This window comes from Oryzias melastigma, linkage group LG3 (assembly GCF_002922805.2).
Source record: "Oryzias melastigma strain HK-1 linkage group LG3, ASM292280v2, whole genome shotgun sequence".
NCBI classification, from domain to species: domain Eukaryota; kingdom Metazoa; phylum Chordata; class Actinopteri; order Beloniformes; family Adrianichthyidae; genus Oryzias; species Oryzias melastigma.
In genome coordinates, this window is record NC_050514.1 from 516577 (window position 1) to 539653 (window position 23077).

At 37.2% G+C, this 23077-nt stretch overlaps 1 protein-coding gene across 1 annotated transcript; it reads right to left on the reverse strand.

Annotated features, from left to right (window-relative positions):
- Positions 1–6: 6 nt before the first annotated feature.
- On the reverse strand, positions 7–9602 carry LOC112160743 (excitatory amino acid transporter 2). Its single transcript, XM_036216597.1, has 9 exons — positions 9019–9602; positions 6595–6747; positions 5397–5647; positions 5194–5302; positions 4733–4859; positions 4421–4654; positions 3661–3855; positions 2716–2850; positions 7–1242 (listed from the first exon to the last, which is right to left on the reverse strand). Exons 1-9 carry the CDS (start codon positions 9188–9190, stop codon positions 993–995), a joined length of 1626 nt encoding a protein of 541 aa, XP_036072490.1. The 5' UTR covers positions 9191–9602; the 3' UTR covers positions 7–992.
- Between the last annotated feature and the right edge of the window lie 13475 nt (positions 9603–23077).

The following is a 23077-nucleotide window of genomic DNA, read 5'->3' on the forward strand; positions in this document are numbered from 1 at the left end:
AATTTCCATGGTTCCTCTTCAACAAGAGAGAACTCTCGAGTGTTCCCATTTTTGCCCATGGTGACCTGTAAGCAATTATTAAGAAAAACTGACTATTTGGGCCAAGGCACTGTGATTTATAAACCATTGGTGGTTGGGAGCAGAGAAGCCATTGAATTGATACAATCAGGCCATTGTCTTTGGGACTGACTTTGAAAGAAAATGGGTACATGGGTTGAATCATACACTGATTCACATTGTTGTACTGTTACTAACAGCCCGCAAGATTATGAATACAAATCTCCAAAGTTGGCCATGTATTTTATGGATTCTCTCCCCAACCGAATTACAATAGTCAAAATTAAACAAGCAATTCAGAAAGCTAAATGTTTGAATAGAAAACGAAGCTACAGGAAAGGATCTGAGACAAATAGTCCATAGATGTGATTCATTGAGATCACACATGGTGAATCAGCAGTCTTTATGTATACCACTAGCAACAAAACGTCTTTGGAAAAATGACCAATGTTTGAAAATTGTAATTTGGTCAGGGCTGCCATAAATACATGTCCAAAAAAAAGAAAAACTCAGGACATACCACAAGAAGTATTTACAAGTCAAAATTGGTCAAGAATAACACAAGAATAAGTTAGAGACAAACAGAAAAACTTAAAAAAAAAATAACAATTTGACTTGGATTTTATGAAACTACTTTAAGAACTATTTTAACCAGATATATTCCTTTGTTTGTAAAACATGAAACAAATCAAAATAACACATTTTACTGTCTGTTGAGGCTGGTATCACAAAAACTGCTTCTTCGTGTAAAATACAATGAATAAAGTATGGAGTTTTATTAAATTCTTTTGCCATTTTTAAAAAAATACTTTCATCAATGAAAACATGACATTTCTTTCACTTAGGAAGGACACAAATACATCAATCACATACAAAAGACACACAAAGACAAAAAAGAAAAATACAAACACAGAGCGAGGATGGGGGTGGGGTCTCTACATGCAAGTCTCTATGTCCGTTAATGTGAAATGTACCTTGCAGTCGTCTATCAAGATTGAGTTGTGGTGAGCATAAACGTTCTGGTTGCTGTTGTTTTCAAAGAAGGATTGTGTCTTTGCCATCTCAAAATCATCCATCCTGACCTGCTGGGCGTCAAACATGTCAAGCTCGTCCTTGGACAGGTGGTACACGATACCTGCACCGTAGGAGTCCCCAACCACATTGACGGAGGTGCGGAAGCGATCACTACATGTTCAAAAACAAAAAAAAAACCAAAACATATAAGAAAATATTTGTCATCTATTTATCTAATTTATTAACCCATCTATTCATTTTTTGTACACCCTGTTTTCAAACAACAGATCAAAGGTGTAATCAGTGTCTGAGAACTATATTGCAACACTGGGGTGAATTATTCCGTTCATGAAGCCAATGCAGATCTGTAATGCTACGTTCACACCCGGCATGTTCTTGATGTTCTTGAACATGCGTTATCCCATGGTGTTCACACTGCACTGTCACTACCTGATACTACTACATGTCCACCACCTACAGTAGGAAGAGTCTTGGTGCGAAATGTCAAGGTGGTACAAATCTCACAAACCTTGCTCCAGGCTTTTTTGTTACATAGACCCCTTCAGATATATGAAAGACTTTGGTGTCATATAATTCCAGCTGGGTACATTTTTTTCTCTCAAAATGAGTGAATAATTTGAAGAGTAGACATACGTACCAATGTTAGCACAAGCCTATTTTTTCCCCACGAAACTAAGCCTATTGTTTCCCCACTACACTAGCAAAGAATGGTGTTCATATCTAAACGTAAACACATTATATGTTATAGGGCATTATATTGTAACCACAATCACTGTTTTACTTAAATGTTTGCTAAAAAGAAAACAATAGTTGGTGTCCTGTTACAGTGTTGTCAACTAGACTCTTTGGTGTAGGTAGACATGTATGCTACTTAGCTGTATGACTATGTCTATTTGATTTACACCAAAATGTGTAAATTGTTGATTTCCAAAACAATGTTATCAAGCAGGTACAAAATGGACTTTAACTTGCATTTTAAAAGGGCTCTTTCAAGTTTTTTTTTTATTTAAATTTAAGACTTTTTAAGGCAGTGCATGTCAAAAATTAGACCAAATTCTTAGTCTATTTCCTATTCTTTCATTTATTCTATTTTTTTTAACTTCTTAGCTTATTTTTTGTTGTTTGTGGTCTTTGGCATGATGCTTCAGAGCTGTTCTTTTACTTCTTTTTCATCAAAAAGGCGGTGGGTATTCAGAACATGACAACTGGTTTCTCCTTATGTTTATTTACATCATGTGATCAAAATAATCTTGGCTTTAAAAAAATATCATTTTGGACATCAGATCTGAAATGGAGAGGTTTTAAACAACACTATTTTTAGGGCTCAGATTTCCAAATTAAAGAGTTTTTAAAGACTTTTTAAGGTATTATTTTTAAATTCCAGAATTCAATGCTTTTAAGATTTTTTAAGAATCTGCTTAAATACTCTTTCCTTTGAATTATGGTGCCAAGAGTTTAAAGACAAAAAAATGATTGATTGATATTTTGAAGTCAACAGACAGGTCTTTTAAACTCCTTCTCTTCAAATATATTAAAACCATAAACTGACAGACAGGAAGGCCACTGGACCATATTGAAATAAATGAGTCACGGCAGGATATGCCAGTGTAACATGTAACTCACAGAAGCCAGTCGACAGCCACCAGAAGGCTGATGTCCTGAGTGGGCAGACCCACTGCTGTGAGGATCAGTAGCATAGTCACAAGTCCAGCACTGGGGATACTGGCGGCTCCAACACTGGCCAAAGTGGCTGTCATACTGAAAAGAACGCACAGACACAAACACCAATTTTAGCTGGACAGACTATGATGTCATGAAACAAATAGCAAGTTAAAATTGTTTCCGCACTCTGCAACACACCTGATTATGAGACAAAAAGTCAATGAATGCTCTACCTTCAAAATTATTTAATATATATAAAAATATTTCATATATATATATATATACACCTTATATATATATATAATGTATATATGCACATAAATACATATACATATATATATATATATATATATATATATATATATATATATATATATATATATATATATATATATATATATGAAGGAGGGCACATCAAACTGTAAGGCGCATTAAGCAAGAGATAAGGTCTTAGGTCACACATGCTTTATTGACTGCATTAGTAGTACTTTTTTGTAACACTTTAGCTACATTAGAAGCATTAGCTGCCTTAGCGTATTCACTCTACCTTCCAAACAAACACCGTCATAGAGCACTGTGTACCTCTCAAAATCCACATTCAAGGCACTCCTATTATTTTGGTAACACTTTATACCAAGATTCCTTAACAAACTTTGTTAACACATTAATGAAAATGAATAATTTGTTTATAGGGCATTAGTAAGACATTTACTAGCACAATAAGTAAAATGAGGTTTGATAACATACTTAGATTCATTACAATCTAAAGTGATATCACTGTCTATAAACTGCTCACAAGCTTAACAAATGTTTAACTATCTTTGTCGACATTATGTTGAGTGTTTTGCAGAAACTCATCTAAAGTGTTACTGTTTGATTTTATTGGACTCTTTTCCAGATTCTCACCTGACTGTAATGATCTGGCCCCAGTCTAGATCGATGCCGTTCATCTGAGCAATGAAGATGGCAGCCACAGCCTCGTACAGGGCCGTGCCGTCCATGTTGATGGTGGCACCCACCGGTAGGACAAAACGAGTGACTCGCTTGTCGATGCCCAAGTTCTCCTCTAGGCATCGGAATGTGACTGGTAACGTCCCCGCACTGTGACAAATAAAAACAGAACAAAGGGCTTTAAGGGAACAATCAGAAAAACAGTATAGAGACTCCGCCCACAAAGATATTGAGATTGTCCAGTTTAGTAATATCTTGAATGGGTCACACTTGAAACAAAAGTTATCATTATAATTGAGTCATAAATTTAACTTAAAGATGTGACTAAACAGGAATCCTCCCACAGTTTGGTATTATTTTAAAGTTCTTGTAACCTTAAGGAATCTCACTTAAAAAAAGTACCCTTTTTTGGCATACAATTTCAAAATCTGGTAAATTCATTACAAAAGAGGGCTAACGCCTGGTTCTCACTTCGGCATCTGGTAATATACCAGATGCCGAAACAATTGCTGCACGCCGCAAGCCGGCTGCGGAGGACCGCGGAGTTCTGAGGAGGACCGCAGAGAGCTGCGGAGGACCGCGTCTGGTATAAACTACATCATAAACCTAACAAGAAATGGAAGCGGCCTCCATTCCGCTTTCGTGTCCGGTGTGAACCAGGCGTGAGAATCTCAGGTAGCACAATCAAAACAAGCAAAGCTAAACTTGCCCATACCTGGATGCTGTTCCAAGTGCTGTGACCCAGGCCTGGAATATCCCCATAAAGAAGGTGAACGGGTTTTTTTTCACTATGACAAAATAGATCAATGGAAGAAATATCCCTCCATGGATGATGAGACCCACGATCACAGTGACCATGTACATCCCCAGCTGCCTTGCGACCACCTCCAAGTCAGCAATGGAGATGATTTTCCCACAGATGAGGCAGGCGATACCAACAGGAGAATACCTGAAGACAGATCTTATCAGGATTCTGTGTCATAACATGTGGTGAAAGAAATGGTTTTAAAAAAAAAACTGCACTTACCACATAATTGCACCTACGAGCCTCATGACAATCTCATTCAGCACATTGAAAAACTCCAGCATAAGCTTGGCTTTTTCTCCCATCTTGCCCATTATGACTCCAAATGCGACAAAGAATCCGATCAAACCTAATCGACAAATAAACACAATAAAGCTATTAAATATAGATAAAATGATTCTTACTTTCCAAACTTTTTTGAACCATTTTATGTGTGATCCTTCATTGTTTAGACACATTACCCATAAAAATCTAGACACATTATATTTACTTATAACTTTATTCTTTTAGGAAAAGTATGAATGAAGCACTGATCAGTGAGCACTTTTAAATGTTGTTGTAACAATGACTAATAAAACTATTCTATTCTATATACATACATACATAGATCTAAACTTTTTAGTACAGGTCGTTTTTTTATACTGTAGGTCTCTAGTTGGTGTGTTTTCATGCATTTCACTTACCCAGGACATTCATCCCACTCTTGAACTGAAGTGATCTCTTAACTGTGAACTGTGGCGGGGCTCTGGTTCTGTTTGTGGGAATCTGTACTTTGGTGACCACTGTCTGAATCTGGAAAAAAATATATAAAGGAAACAAGAGTTGGGGACACTGTAATGAATAACTCTTAACACATCGCTACTCTGAAAGTTAATGAGTATCCTACCTGCTGGAAGCAAGCCTGCACCAGATTCTCTGGAAAGAGATTTCGGATGAGATCAAAGAAAGCATCCACGCTGGACACCTCATCGTTCTTCTTTCCAAGTCCAAGATTAGCCCTCAGCTTTGGGTTTCCAGGGTGGATGAGCAGCACTAATATCACTCCTAGGACAGCTGCAATCACGGTTGTGGTCATGTAGTACACCATGGCCCTGGTGCCTAAGCGACCGCTGGATTTAGCATCCAAGCCTGCAAGTCCTGTTGGCAAAGTGAGAGGGAAAATGAGTAAATAGACACCAAAAGACGGTGCTAACAACACAAATAGATAGAAGATAAGCGTCAGTGGTATTATGTCCACTGCATTTTAGGGTTTTTTTTTTACGTTAAGATGAAAACTGTAGTGACTCCAAAAGATTTACCTTAAAAATATACTGAAAAAAAGTGAAATATTGGATCAATTAACAAAAGCTCTGTAATCTGTTACATTTAAAATGTTTTAGTTTTCATCAAATGATACATTTGGTTTGATGACTTACATAACTAAAAAATATAATTTGATAAAAGCAATTATTTTTTTAAAGTAACAATTTGCAGAGCTTTTGCTCATTTATCCAATGTTTCACTTTTTACAGTGGACTGGATGTGCATTTGTGTTCTTTTCTGGTAAATCGCAAAATTAGGCGACCAATTGAGTTCTGCACACTAGAAACACCATTAGTTTAAAATAGGTTAAAAAATAGGAACAAATTCAAGCCAATTCCAAGGTCAAAAAGGACTAATGCTTTGGTGGGTTTAAAGAAAAAAAATAGACAAAAACATAAATTGGGTTAAAATTAAATTAAAATACCCCCAAACAAGTAGTTTTGCTCCAAAAAGTAATCCACATTTATATTCCAACATGAATAATCCAAGAATTGGGTTAAACTAATAACCAATGTATTTTAAGAGTGTACGCATGGTCTGATTTGATACAATACACAACAGACATCCAGTTCATAACTGAATATAATGTAGACCATATCTCCTTTTTTCTTGCTCCATAAAAGCTAAGTTCAGTCCTTAAGAGGTAGAATTGTAATTATTGTATCAGAAAAACCTCCAACTTCTGTCAAGGTGTCCTTGAGAAATGCAATTTACCTGTTTTAGGGCACTTGTTTGCTAATCCTCTAGAACATTACAGGCGGCTTGTACGGTATCTCACCCACCTGTGACCAGACTGGAAACGACGAGAGGTAAAATAAGCATCTTCAGCATCCTCATTAGGATCTCCCCAGGGAAGGCAATGATCATTATAACATCGGGATGGAGAGGCGATATGTGCCGCAGAAGCATTCCCGCAATGGAGCCCAGGAACACGCCTGTCAGACAGAGAAAACTGGTCTTAACCACAACCGGCCCGTAAAGCAGCCCCCCTGAGATAGACCATATGAAGACTTTGGAGCACGCACAGCTGTCTGAAAACAGGATGCAGCATTACTCTCAAGATGGAACTTCTAAACCTGGCATATAAGACATACTGAGACCCTCCTTATGTATAATAAATAAAACAGCTGATTTTAGCTGTTGATGTATTTAACTTTGACTTAATTTATTGATAAATCTTTTACAAAAAAGCTTTAGCATAAACAATTCTAAGTATTAAACTTGCTGCTTAGTTGATCATATTCCAAGTAAAGTTTTAATAGCTTTAGAAGAAACAAAAGCAGCCCCCAGTATGATCTTTGACCTGCTTTGTGAGCTGCTATGCATTAATTATGCACTCAAAGTACGATTGGAAACATTTGTTTTATACCCCATTTTCATAGATATGGTGAAATATTTTTTTAAGTTTGAAATAGTGTAAAGAGAATGTACTTTTTTCTTAGTTTTTTGGCACGACGTGTTTCATTATTAAGCTCCAAATTGTTGCGTTTTGTAATAATAGATGCAAAACTTTAGGATTTTTTTTTTTTTCAAACAAGTTTATCATGAACTGGTATGACCTTGTAACAAAAACTTACAAACAAATCTTGCAGAGACATTAATGAAGCAATAATAATTCAAAAGGCTTGGTGGTTATGGCAATACGCCATTTGTTTTTGTTTTTTTTTTTAATCACAGTTGAATGAGTATAAAATAGTAGTCTTAACCCTAGAGCACTATTACCTGGTGATTTTCACCCGAAAAAAAGTATTTACATGATGTTCAATATGTCACTCTTTTCTGAGTGTCATATGGGTCCCTGGGTAAAGTCTCACATGTCCTAAGAGTGGTCTCCAGGTCTCCAGGTCTCCAGTTTTATTTATTTATTTATTTTTTATTCCTAGTTTTTGAATAATTTTCAAGCATGTTTTTAGGACCTATGTTTTTATTTTCCCTTTTGTTAAATAAATAGTTTAATTTATCATGTGTTGTCATATTTTGATCTATTTTTCATGAGAAATACTTTTTATTGGGTATATTAAAAATTACCCTGCAGAAGTGTTGGTGTAACTTTTTATCTCGTAAGTGTAGTAGGGTTAAATAAGCTACAGCTGCTTATCTCCTTCTCAAAATGTTTGTAGTTCTTAAGTTCTTTCAAATGGGGACTCTTTTGAAGGATGGAATGAATGACAGCACATGTATTGATTTATCTGCGGGGTAGCCGTGGTGCAGAGATTGGGCAGTAGGTTTGGTTTCCACTTTTTTTTCCACCAATGTGTACTTGAGCAAAACACTGAACCCCACATTGTTCCTGGTGGTTATAGGTTGAATGTGTTTGTGCATAGGTCAGAGGTCTGCAACCTGTGGCTCTGGAGCCACGTGTGGCTCTTTGACCCTCCACTGAGGCTCTCATGGTTAAAGAAAATTAATAATAATTTTATATTTTATATTAAAATAGCAGTGCAGCTTTATCAAAGTCATACTAAAACCTTTTGACAGATTTTTGAAAGATATGTTCCGCCAAAAATCTCTCAGAATTCAGTTTATAAGGCAAATTTCTTATTGTTAAAAAATTCAAGTGTTCCTCTGGGTCATTTAATTCTGATTTATGAATTTCTGGCTGAGATGCACCAACAATTGCAAAATAAAATGTGTATTTTTTTTTCTGTCACAAGATACTACCTACTACTACATTCGCTGCACTGAGATGATCATATATGGTACAGGATCTCTTATTTTGAAGGGATGTCATGCAAACCTCAGTCAAAAGTAATAAAGAATTTTCAATTTTTTTAACTGCTATTTTTTTTCTGTCTTAGTAATGCAAAAAAAAAGTATTTTTTTTATCAAAATAGCAGTAACATCAAGATAAATCAGCATCTTTCAGACTTTGTGGCTCCTTCTGGATTTTAGTCTGTAAGAAATGGACCTAAGTGGCTCTTTAAGTGTTGAAGGTTGCAGAACCCTGGCACAGGTGAGTAAGACTATGACTCTAAAGCACTTTTGCACTTCTAACAAGGTAGTAAAGTGCTATCCAAGTATACACCATTTACTGTCTGTTGTTTTTTTATGTTTAAAAATAGCTAAACTAAACCAAAAAAATAGAGTTTTAAGCCTTCAAGCACAAATTCTGATAATTTAATTCTTTGTACTTTCTTCAGTTCATGTTCAGTTATAGTTTATGTCATTGTTGTGTCAACATGAAAAAAGTATCCAACAAAACCTACCAAGGATGGTGAGAGTTAGAACCATGTTCTTCATTATCTTGTCACAGAAGCCGGCGCATGGATTCTCAGGACTGTCCACGGACGGCTCAAGGTGGCTCTCGCCCATCCTGACCTCCACTTGTTTATGCATTTTGTTGGCACTGCAACAACACAAGGAAAAAACAAAATGCATAAATCATCCGTCTTTTGTCAATGGCTTTGATGAACATCGACTTCTTGTTGGGCAAAAAAATAATGAGTCTTAAAGAAGACTGACCACAAGAAACAACCACTAAATAATAAAACCAATATCTCATGAATGAACATGATAATAATGGAAACACAAGTAAGAAGAGGTCACAAAAATGTCATTTCAAGGTGTTTCTTTCAGGTGAGAAAAACATGTCCATGACTGTTGGTGAGAGGTTATGGTGGAACATTGGATTTGTTGTTGTGCTTTGAAGGACGTTTAGATGTTTTCATCTGTACTCTGTAGAGCAGCTAACACTGGACTGTAGATTTAATATAATTGTGCTACTAAATGCCATACCAAAGTAATTATACACCTGAGGAGTTCACACTGCCTCAATAATGTGTTCTGTGAATGTACCATCAATTCCGACCACACAGTTCCTCGTGTTTGGCCTCAGAAGCAACAAGCGTCTCAGGTCTGTTGTGGTTTGACTTAAAGCCTCTCTGACCAGAGATTAACTCTTCCCTGAGTGGCCTTTAAATCCTCTGCAGATCTGTGGACCTCAGACGCACACGGTTACATAACATCCAGCACCTGCGGTCATCTGAGTCATTGGGATAACCTTGAGTTTGTTGAGTCAAAAGCACTTACAATACCTTTGTGCCAAAATGAAAAACTCTATCTCTTATATTATTTTGAATCGGTGGTGATGAGTTTTGATAATAATTGTCTATAAGGAGAAAAATGCGTCATTTATGTTTGATGTATGATTAAAATCTATACAAATTAATCAAGTGTTTGTGATTATGGAGTATATCGGTTACCTTTGTACAAGAAATGAATAGAGGAAGCATGAGATGACAACAGGAAAAACTTGCCAAGTCAATCAAGCATGTCTGATACACTGCGCTTTGGCATTAATGAGGCTTAGGCTATTTAAAGAGGCTAAAATTAGCCTTTACAGCACATAAGTGACTGAGTTACATAACAGAATAGGGCCTTCCTCAAAGTCAAGGTGCCTGAAGGTGTTTGACTTCCAAAGCTCCAGATCAAAATCTGCTTTATTCTTTTGTAATGATTGCAGAGTGCAAAACGAAAGAGCCAAAAAGTTAACAGCCAAGAAAAGTTTGGAAAAAAATATTGCAACGAGCATGGTAAAAAATTACACAGGATGTGTTCTGTTGAGATTTTGGGATGTCAAACTCATCTGTCAAGCAGAACAGCTTGAGTTTCAGGTCTATATTTGGAGGACGATGATGAAAAAGTGGCTCGCTAAGGCATATCACAACAGGACTACTGTAGACACACAAAGACTTGACGGAAGTGCATCTTTGACACATGGACGAACAAACATCAGCTCTTCTTGCATCAGCAATGGCAATGCAACAGTCCAAAACTCCTGAAGTTCCTTCCTTTTCTACATCCATTCACACAGCAAAACATGCTTACCCTCTGTGTAATGAAGACTAAAACCGCGGAGATCCTACACAGCCAAAGGTGCAATGACGGAAATTAACCAGATCATGGCTCACGCAGCAATACATCCATTCAGAAAGATCCTCTTCTCCTTTTAAAATGGTAAAGATGCGGGCATCACTCGCTCCTGAGCATTAGATGTATATCCACAAGCACGGATGGACGTCGGTTCAGCTGCATGAAGGTGTGTTGAGGTTAACTGACTATCGTGCAGGTCTGACAGTACACTGCCAAGAAGGAAGGGTGGAGTCAATCTGCCGAGATTAGCGGCAAAGTGAAAATCCTTGTTGGCATCAATTGCTCTCTTTGTTTCAGTGTTTCCTTGATGACAATAAAGTCTTAGAATGCTGAATCTACAGCTACTACTTTTATAGTTATTAAAACCAATATTATATTAAAACAACACTTTCACATTTTTATTGTGCTTTAAAACAATTACATTTTAAAGCATTCCTCTGGCAAACTAGTTTGCAATAGACAATATTCATGACAAGAAGAGTACCACTAACTTAACAACTAACAACTTAAACTAAAAAAAAGACATTTCTTGCAGAAAGGGTAATTGCACCAAAAATTGCACCAAGATACAGAATGTTTGACATCAGTCTGTGAGGGAATCTTTTGTTTAGCAAGTCAACACTCTGGGTCAGTTCTGAAGACCGCTCTACATCTAGAAGCGCCTGTGCAGAAATAAATGAAGCATAGATAAAATGGTGCACAACATTTACATTTCATTTTCATTCAAAGTGTTCTCAGACCAATTAACTGTAGATACAACATAAGCAGCGGGTCAATCCCAACAGCACAATAACCCTTTGATATCCCTATTATTTATAAAACTCTTGAATAGATAATATGTTTGAAGGTAATCAAGCAAAAGTAAGCTTATATGATTATTTTTTGTGTGTGATGTTTTTTTGAGATGAACAGGAGATTTAATACAGCAGTTTTAGCCAGGCCGTCCTACATGACATCAATGCAAGTACAACTGCAAAGATCAAATCAAGAACCTCGTGTTTCTTCTGCCCCAACATCTGTACTTGGTGGATTCTGCACTGGATATGTGACCAGATGGTTGTCAGTTTGAATCTTAGGTAACTCCTACTACCAAATACTTGCTTTACAAAGGACATTGAGTGCTAAAAATTGTGCAGATTTCTTTATTCAAATTCTTCTGAAAACCCTCAAAGGAGTATCCAACATCTCAACAAGTCAAGAAGTCACTGTAATGCTTTGTTCACGACAACCATGCAGTGTGTATTGAAGAACGCACTAAAAGTTGAACGCGCGTGTAACATATGGTGTCTACCTGATACGAGCGCATGTACCTACAGTTGGAGGGGCTTGGTGGGAAGTGTCCAAGTGATGCAAACCTGGTGAATCTTGCTTCAGGTATTTCTTTCACAACTATACCCCGACATAGGAAACACACCTCCATTAATCTAAAGGGATGTCGTCCATACACTACCAAAATCTCTACCAAATATGAATCCGTGATTGGTCAAAATTCAGTTGGTGTGCATTTTCAACACATTCTCACTCCCAACTTGTCACATATTCCTGTTTGGCCAAGGTCCCTTTCACGTCACTTTTTGACGTTTGTGTCTCCCCAACTTTTTTTTTTTTACTTCTGGCTGTTCCCATTAAATCATTTGTTCCCAGCCTCCAGGCCGCGAATCAGAACCGGCCCAGTACCGCGACACGTAGCACACCAGCACCCAAACCTGGTACCCTAACCCGACAGCAGACCAGATGCGTTACCGGACCCGAACATGTACCAGACGTGGTACCAGATGTGTTACCGGGTATGAACCGGACACGGTACCGGACGCAAACCAGTACCGGGTTTAGGCTAGGATACCTAATGGACGCGTCCCAAGGACCAGTACTACATCTAGCACCAGGTCCCGAGGGGTTCAGACCCTTGATTTTACAAATAGACAGCACGTCAAGAAACGGCATGTTGGGGACACCCAAAACATCAAGAAGTGACGCGGAAGGATCCTCAACCAAATATCAATATGTGACGAGTTGGAGATGAGAATGTGTTGATATTTTGCTCTAAGAGCCCAAAAGCGGTCTTAGAAATGTGTGCATACAATGCATGAACACAAGAGTTTGAATTCTAAAGTTTAAATAGACACACATATATATAGACTATTGATTGCAAGTGGCCACTTGAGCATGCATTGCCATGGCCAGTGTGAACGTGTTTTTTTGGTAACATTTTTTCTTCATGTAATTTTAGACAAAAGTGTTTAAATGGATCAAACACATTATTTTATACTTCACAGACTCAGAACAATGTCAGCTGTACGCACTTGGTTCCGATTTTCAAAGCAAAAGTCTTGCAAGAAACTCATTTACCAGGATGTTCTGTTCATGAAAGAAAAGGCTGAGAAAGAAAAAGGACATGATTACTTTTTTAGTTTTGCTTTTTTTTATCCATCAACTTTTAATGAAAGCTTTAATTTGGACTCATTTTTTTCAGATATTTTAGCACCTTAATATGAGACACGACACTCGGGATCAAACCATTGTGGAGATAATTTGGCTGGAAGTAAACATGACTGCTTTTTTAAAAAAATATTCTGACTAAAAAAAGCCTGAATGCTTGTTGCTACTTTTGTTCTTTTTATTTTTCTCTCTCCCTCAGTCTAAATCATTGAAGAGGAGCCTAGCATTTTGTGGCAGGAGAGGCAGAAAACAGGCCTTTGATGTGCGGAGTTTTGGCATCAACATATCTGTTGAGTCCACCTGTGTACTAGAGGTGAATATAAATATTGATGTGGAATGGGTATAATCATCCCTCTTTGTGCAATACGGACTTTGATATGTGGGAACCAAATATCAATATTTTAAAGTGACTGAAATCAGTTTCATAGCTTCCAGCATTGATGCTCTTGACAAATTATAGAAATGTTCAGGTCCTGACAAACTTTGATTTGCAATCCAATAAATGATATTAAGATATATATTAATCCAAGGGGTGCGATTAATAATAAATTTTCTTCCTCCCACTTTTTTTTAAGCAAATACTGTTTTTAACAAACTTCCTCTTTGATGACTTCTGTGATTAAGGGTGCATGCTGGTTAATTTGGTTCGATTCGACTCCTTGAACTTTGCGTTTGGTCTTTATTCAGACTGCCGTCAAATGGACATTTTAAACCAAACCTCGTAAACAAAACCATGTGACTAAAGATCTCTTCAGTCATTGGTCAGGAATTATAAGCAACGAGAGATAGAATAATTGGAAGTCCTACGCTTTGTAATCCTTGTTGAAATAGTTTATTTATTCAAACTTTATATTTCGCTTATCAATTTTGAACGTTTGTATCAAGGTCAGGTACAACATGTTTTACTGTTACTTTGGTACTGTGGAGGCAAACATTATAGATTTCTTACACAAACTGTGTAAGAAGCAATGTGTATTAAGTTGTTTGAATGAACCTGCATTCATTCAATCACATTTGAATGAGTGGCTGTGTCTCATTGTTGCTCTGTTTCTCTGTTTACATCCCGTAATGCCCGGCTACGGTGGCCATTTTGGTCCACTTGTTCAGCTCTGAGGATGGAGCCTATTCATACTGAGGAAACTTAGAGCAAATCAGAGTTCAGTTCGATTGGAAACGAACCGAGACCACTTTAAAAGATGGGTCAGTGAGCGGTTCCTGGCCCCGGATTACGGTCCGACTGAGTGGACTTATACTGAAAAATGTGAAAATGGGGGAAACGAAGGCTGGTCCATTTTAAGCTAATCAATTGTGCCCAGTCTGACTACACCCTAACAGTATTTAATTACAATGGCATCAGATATTTTATTTTTGCATATATATATATATATTAAATATTACAATCAATTTATGATTATGCTGTTTATTTAGTTTGCTTTGGATAGTAATCTAATTTATGGCGTGAAGAGCTCATTTAATTGGTGGAATGGGATTTGGAGGTATGTCTGTTATGACGTCAAGTGATTGGCGGACAGTGTTTTAACCCTTTAACACCTGAGGCGTCGCCGGTGACGCTTAAACACAAAATCTTAAACATATTGTAACCTTTTAACCATTCACACGAACAACGTCATTTTTGTGGATTTTGAAGGAGAAGAGCGGCTCTCTCCTTCAAAATCCACTGAAATGAGGACGGTTGAAAGGTTACAGTAAATCAAAGAACATAAACAGTAGAGCTCCGGTGTTAAAGGGTTAAATATCACAGGTGCGCTGTAGTTAAAAACACGGTCTTTCAGCCGACCCGCTCAGAACTATGAGCTAAAAGCCTCCTATTTACTTTATGATTTTATGTAACCAGCTACCGATGACAACAAAACCCATATGCACTGCAAGAAAAGAAATAAATCAAGCAAGTCACACGAAACATGGAGTGACAATCTATATTTAGTTTGTCTTTAGTATTTTTTGCTTTCATTGATTGAAATAAACCAATTTTAATCCGATGATTTAATCACTACGACTAGATCACTTTATTTTTGCATCAATCAAATCAAATCAAAGTATATATCATAAAGCCTTCAAGGAGAATCATAGTTAATTACTGTTTCATCTTCATTTAAATGTCCCATCTGATTTTTTTTAAATTAATCTGATGTAAAAAAAAATAACTGCTATCAAATCAAAAAGTTACATATTGGAATTCAAAATAAAAGCATAAATGTTTGACATGCAAACTGTGAATTTAAACGATTTTAGTCCAAAGGAGTTGCTAAACAAAGCTTCAGATTCCAGCTCAAAAAGCATGCACAGGTGAGGGAGAGCCAAGCTAAGAGCACATGGCCAAACATTTGTCCGTCCAGCCCCGCTCAGGCTGCCCAGCCTCTTCCCTCCCTCCTTCAACAAGTGCACCTCATGCTGCAACACCTGACAACACTTGGCCACGCTTAGACAGCAGGTGTCTATAATTACCTAATCTGCCCTGAGCCATCCTAATTCGAGAACACACATTCACCAAGATGGATCAGACACACTCTGAGAACAAGTCTGCAGCTGGGAAGCCTTTCCTGGAATCATCCAACAAAAGTCTCATCATTCCAAACATCCAGCTTTTCATAATTCCTAAAAATTAAGCTTTTCCCATTTTTTTGTGCAGTAATTGTCCGTCCGTGCACATGTGCAAGTGTCGAAATCTGAGCTATTTGTATGTTAAGGAGGAGATGTCCAATACACGAGTTATCCCTCTATAAACAGAACCTGTCAATGAAAAGCTAAGTATAACTTCACCGTCCGCATATGAAAAGGAAGTGTGAATAGCAGCCATTTGCTGCTGCTTAACCTTTTAATTCTCTTTTGGCAGGTTGGTAGTCTGGAGAATTTAGATGCATGTTAGCACAATGCCAAGGAGAAATGATATCTGCAGCGATCTTAATGGAACAATTTTAGCTGCACGCCAACCTGGCAGCCTGTAAATGAGAGTAGACCGTTGAAGACTATAGAATATCTAAAAAGAAATGAGCAATCTCTTCAGCTTTGAATATCACAGCACAATAAGAGCACGGAATGAGAGAAAAAAAGTGAGTTTACACATTTAGACAGTTGTGTGTAGAGTTTTGAAGATATTCATTAATATGATACAGTTCACATATTATAACATTTATTAGTGAAGTAATAATGAGATTGTTAATACCATATGCATACAGTGTTAATGTATGCTCAAGCTCCAACAAATTGTTCTGCCTCTCCTAGTTTGGCCACTAGGTGGCGATCGCGCCAAAGCATTACACCTTATTCCTGAAGACGAAAGTATGAGCACAAAAAAGTGTTTTAGACCACAGATGGTTACTTAAAAATCTATTTCCTTTAAAGATTTTAAAAATTCATGCCTGTGAGTTTATAAAGATGTTAATTTAGTCAGCAATGTATGTTTACGTCGACCGAGCATTAGCATTAGCCGGCCCATGGGAAATCCCATCATATGTTGGCTTCAAGCTATTGGACTTTAGCATTATGCATTAGCTCAATCTCTATTTTTATGGATCGATTAGTGATCTATTAAGCTTAGATTGATTCAGATCAATGTTATTGATTTTATCAACGTCTTATAGTGTGTAAGAAACAGAACTTGGTTTACATAGTGGTAGAGGTATGGTTATATGGGCTTGTTTTGCAGTTTTACAGCAATCATGAATTTCTCAGTACACAAAGTTGAATGAAAAACTTAACAAGGCCAGGAAACATGAATGGCAGTGGCGGGCCGTCAGGGCCTGCAAGGCCTTCTCTGCTGGCCTAAAAATATCTGAATCACAGACTGATATTAATTATTATTTATTTCCGTGAATACGTATTCTATAATTCCAAATGCTCTGTCTTCGTCCTTTCATTGCTGTCTCCCTGGTTGCGCTGCTTCCAGACGTGTATTTTCCTATTTAAGCATTAACCAATCACATTGCAGCACCATTTGTTGCTAGGGTCAAAGAAATCTGCCCGGAGGCCTTCACAATCAGTTCTGCGGGCCCTGTAGCATAAAATAATTGTCGACCAAACTGTTGCTTCAACCAATCAGATTTGGAGTAGGCGATACCAAGGCCAGCTAGCAGGCGCACGGAAACGTCATCATTTTCACGAGCTTTGATTGGACAGCTCGCAGCTCGCTCTGGTTCTGCGTTATGTGACGGACACAGGTGCCGAGGAGCGGCGTGTCAGGTTTGAAGATGTTACCAGTGGAAAGCGTCTCATCGTCTGATTTTTGGTGGAAAATGAATGTCTGGGTAAAGTTGTGGCACAGTTTTGTCTGGCACGGGTAAAGGAGTTCCGTGACTCCGTTGAGCGGGAGTGAAGCTGAAATCTACGAGGCCCCTGAACGCACCACGGGCGCGTGCAGCGCAAAATCCTCGCGCGCACTACCGACAATATTATTTTCCAGACACAGATCAGATTTCAAGATCACAAAAACTGATGTTTGTAAAATTTTGCTATATCCCTACATAATATTGAAATTTTATCAGGTTATTTTTTATGCTTTTTTTGTGTGTGTGGCAGCTGTACCTGCACTAGAAGTTTTATTGCCATAAAATAGTTAATGAGGGTTGGATTGATTCAGATGGAGCACTACTGAAGGCCTAGGTGTGAAATGCACGGCCCGCCACTGATGAATGGCATTCCAAGCACAACTAAAACACCCAATAGTACCTTAAAAAAAAAACCTTTCCACATTTTTTCTGTTCTCTACAGAAAACAGCAGAGTAAATAATTTCTTCTGAATGTGATAAATGTTTAGTTGTTCTTTTTCTCATCACTGCTTCTCCTTAGGAAATACTTGGTTAGAACAAAAGGAACTTTCCTTTCAAACCAATAGTAAATGCGGAACATTTTCACACCTCGGTTCAGTTTAGTTGCCAGACAAAAACCTCTGAAGTGCAGCTACGATATCTGCAAGTTTGGCAATATGAATGAAACAGGACCAAAAACAAAAAAAAAAACAGAAATAAAAAAGGGTAGCCTGAACAGTCCTCTGAACATCACATGTTTATAAATGCTGTATTCTTTTATTTATTTTTTATATTTTTTTACGCCTTCATCGCTCATTCTTTTTGATTCACCTCTGCTCTTTGCCTTCTGGAACGTCTTCCTGCATTAACACTGTAGATCAAGGAGTGTCAAACTCCAGGTCTTGAGGGCTTGTATCCTGCTGGTTTTTCACATATCCCCGCTCTACCTACTGCTGATCACCTCTATTGGGTTTGCCATTGAAGAGCTAAGAATAAAATGGAAGACATCGACCCTGGAGGCCTGGAGTTTGACACCTCTGCTGTAGATGAAACACACAAGGGTTCGCTTGCAAATGAACTCGACACGACTAGTTCAAACTTTTAAAATGAAACAGACTTCCTGAGGCAACAAACTGTTGCAGAGTAAATGATTCGAGTCTGAAAGTTTAGTGAGAAGTGGCAACTAAAGAATGTTAGTCCATGTTGAGGAGACAAATGTATTTAAGATTGGAGAAATTAAACTTCATCTCATGTTTGTGTGTGTGTGTGAACAGGGATGAACAGTATTCCTAACGAATGAAAAAGCAATTAAAAGCTCATAGAATGACAATGAGAAATGGTCCCACTTTGACAGCTTCTAACAAGCCTTTGGGCAAGGCATTAAAACAATCAGTAGGAGTTTTAATGTTTCAGAAAATTTAAACTTTTTTCAAAACCTAATTTCATGCCCAAGCAGCACAAAATGCCTTCTAAAATAAAAGCTATTTTTATTCATATTACAGAAAAAGAAAGGTAAAGAATCCAAGCCACAAACCTATAGTATGTATTATTACACCATCAGCCTTCTACTGCCCTCTGCAAAAAACATCAAATTTGACCTTTAGTTTCTTAAATGGGGGAGCGTGGTACATTTAATTTTGTCTTTACTTTAAATGTAAGTGCAATGTGAACAATGAACGACCAACATCTGCAATATGTCACAAAATATGACATGACAATAATACAATGTGCAATAATGAAGAAGTTGAGACTCCTGTGGTTCTGATTTCATCATACCTCTCTGTACAATATTTATATATCTCTCCTCTCTAAAAATCTATTTTCTATTTGTATTATTATTTATGATTCTTGTTTAAGTTTTGTTTTTTCGTTGACTTCGGTAATAATCCTGACTTGAGAGCTCCCAGAGAATGGTACTTGTTTCTGAACCTTTAACATGTACAAATGACAATAAACTCTTAAACTTCATACATGGTATAATTTTCTGTACTTTGGAGAATAAATCTACAGCAACATAGTAGTCCCTGTGTAAGCCCCAATATAAACAGGAAAAACAGAGAGATCCCTGAGGACTTTGATTGCACATGCTCCCTGCTGTCTGAGCTGCATGTCTCTGCCCTTTTTTGGAGCCAAGATGACTTTCATCAAAGTGTCCAGCAGAGAGTCAGCCTTTATGGTGAAACCACAACACTCTGGTGCTTCTGCACTAAATCAACTGAGTCTTATAATGGACTTACATTTATAGCTATTTTAGGGTAAGAAATGACCAACAAAACATTTTCAAGTTCTAAAATTACTGATATCAAAATCTGAATGACTGACTCACATCTGCCTCACTTAATATGCTTTATAGCTTAGTGCGCCTTATAGAAGACATCATTTCTAACATCAAAATTCATTGGTGTGGTAAATTTGGATTTTCTTTCTAGTGAGTCATACTGACAGAATTGAGGAGATTTTGGGCTATAGTTTCATGTTCACAATCAAAGAGGCACTAGTTCAAAGTTCTCTCACTGTAAATTAAACAGAAGAGATGAAACAGTTAATGCTCTTTCTTCAGCCATTTCACCTCTTCTATTTGACAACAGCTTTCACTCATCGCTACACTGTGGTGTTGTAATGAACAAGCTTGACAAATTTATGCTGTCTCCTTCATAGAAGCAAAAGTATTAAAAAGAAAATATATATACTTTTTTAAACTAATTAAGCACACCAACAATTTAAGCACAACTATTCACACCCTCCTTATGTCTTGGAATGCTAAGTTTTAAATGAGCAACAAATTATTCCACATTCCAGCTAATTGCAGAACTAAGTTGTTCTCTTTTTTGTAGATGTAACTGAAGAGGAATTGAAAAATGCACGCTGAGAGTCTCTGTAATCCATGCTCACTGAGTGTTTTCTTCAACTAAAAACATGTTTTGCATAATCTGAAATCATGGCTGAAATCGTAGTGCAACGCTGATGAACACAGTGATGATTTTAATGACATCTGTCTGCTAAGAGCGCAATCACAAAGCCAGAGCTTCAGCTCCTGATTATGGGATTTCACTGCTCTTACTTATTCAGGAGATATGCGGTGGAAAGGAATAAAGGAGAATTCTTTTTTTTATTTAAATGAACTGGGATAAACAGCTCTTAACCTGCTCTGCCGTCGTTTCTCCACTTGAGAGTAAAGCAGATGAGGGAATGTTATTTTCTACTCAGACTTTTCTTTTCTTCTGTTTCCCAGCATGAAGGAGATGAAAAAATACAACTAAATTACAGGTTGTTCTTGCATCATGCTTTGCAGAGAGTTATGTGTTAAAAGGAATTTCCATCAACAAACGTCTGTTCCTACTGGAGGGAAAACATCCATGTTTACATGCATGCCATTCTCCATGTAAGGCCAGTTTCTAAATTATGTAACATTCTGACTGACATGTTAACTGGTGTTACAACATGAGGAATTTTCCTGTTTTTGTGCTAACATGAGGTGTTCTTTGGGGGTTATTTTGGCAGCAAGTGTAGCTGTAGTATTGTTTGTGCATGATATTTAAATTAAGATAACCAAAGGAAACAACTTCCTGTTGTTTTGAAAGCGAAGCCAAGAAGTGTGGAACCTCACCATTTTCCAGACTATAAGGACAGTTTGAATAAAGGTTCACAGAGTTTGAAAGTACTTAATCAGAAGTTATATAAAAATGTTTTTCAGAATGTGAATTTATTCTGAATTTAACTTTTGGTAAGGTGTTATTTGAACTCATAAATTACTACATTTGTAGTTCTTTGGTTTTCCCTATTTATCATATTTTACACTACAAGGTGCACTTAAAAGCCTTATTTTTTTTCTAGAAACAACAGTGCACCTTATAATCCGGAGCACCTTATATATGGATTTATTCTGGTCGTGCTTAGAGATGTTGAAGAGATTTAGAGAGGTACACGGCAAAAACAGGTTGGCTAACGTGGCTAACGTGTAGCGGTGTTGTACTGTGTTTTTCATGGCTATATCTGAATTCCCCTTCTAACCCCTAACTACTAAAAAACTATATAGTGCAGGACTATATAGTGCCCTTAATTTTAAAAGAAATTTGACACAAAGCTCACTACTTTTCTTTTGTTTTTCCAAACACCAGATATGACATCACAGATTTCACAAAGTGAACATTGACTCTATATGAACATTTCACAATGTCTAATTGTGACTCTACTGTGTTCTGATGATGAAAATGTGGATGGTTTATTAAAAAAATCACAATTAAACAATTTTTTTCAAAAAAACTGTTCCATCGTAATGCATTGTGGTCTATATTTGCTAATCTAGCACATGCTAGTTTTTCGCAAAGATTTCTGGGAAATTTCTAGTGTACTAGGGATTGTACTAGAAAATGGTGAGTGTATCAGGTATCAGCCTGTTTTTTACATGTTTCAAACAAGCTTGGGAGTTAAAGATATTGTGAACATGCTAATGCTTCCAACGTCGCTAACATGTAGCGGTACCAGACCATTGCTATGCCCGAATTCCATTTCTACTCAGTACTTCGTGTACTATATAGTGCATTCGCCATTTAGTAGTGCTGTCTGAATCTAATTCCAAAATCGAGTGCACTAGAAATTTCCCAGAAGTCTTTGTGAAAAACTAGCGTGTATCAGTGCTCACTACACTTCAGCGAATATAGACCATGATGCAATACAGTTGAAGAATTTTTGCTAAAAAAAAATGTGTCCATTTTTTAATAAACCATTCAGATTTTCAGCATCAGAACACAGTGGATTCACATATAGACGTCGTAAAATGTTTGTATTGATTCTATTTTCACTTTTTGAAATCGGTGACGTCACATCCGGTGTTTAGCGAAACGAAAGAAAAGTAGTGAGCATGGTCTCTGAATTGCTTTTAAAATCCAGGGCACTATACAGTTTTTTAGGAGTTAGGGATTAGGGTGGGATTTCGGACATGGCAGACATTTTTATTTCCTCTTTCGTGTTGGTAACAAAGCTGGGAGTTAGCGTAGTCACAGGAGCCTAGAGCTTGTTTTAGCTCTATTAGCCTGTCTTGCAAACAAGGGAGTTATAGGATCTGTGAAGATGGTAACGTGGCTAACATGTAGCGTATTAAAAATAAGTTCTGGAGTTACTGTGAACACTAACTCTGACTTTCGGTGCATCTTAAGCTATATATGATATAAGTTAAAAAATAGACCATTCATGATAGTGTGCCTTATAATCCAGTGTGCCCTGTAGCCTACTGCAGAAAATATGGTAGTTACTTTTTTGAATCAATTATATTAAAATAAAATAAAAAAATCAAATAAAATGTTTCAACCCACAGAATGAAGATGATATACTTTTTTGAAAAATCTCCTCTTTGCAGGACAGTAATAAAATCCTGTTTCGTTTCAACATCTTTTCTTTTTTTTATCTGAAAGGAAAAATGACAAATATTACTTTAGTCTGTTGTCACCATAAGCTCTAAAGTAGATACACACGAAAAACTGCAGAACCCTAATGTGTATTTGTAAGTCATCTGCTTACATAGCAGCAGGTGGTAAAGATGCATGCTGGGTAACTGTCTTTGAGCGCATGTGTGTGCAGCTATTATGTAACATCCATACTACTTAGAGATGTTACATCTGAAGGAGTTGTTCTCCTCCTGTCTTTAGTGTTCAGCTATTCCTCTGTCAGCGTGGTCACTTCCATATTTTCC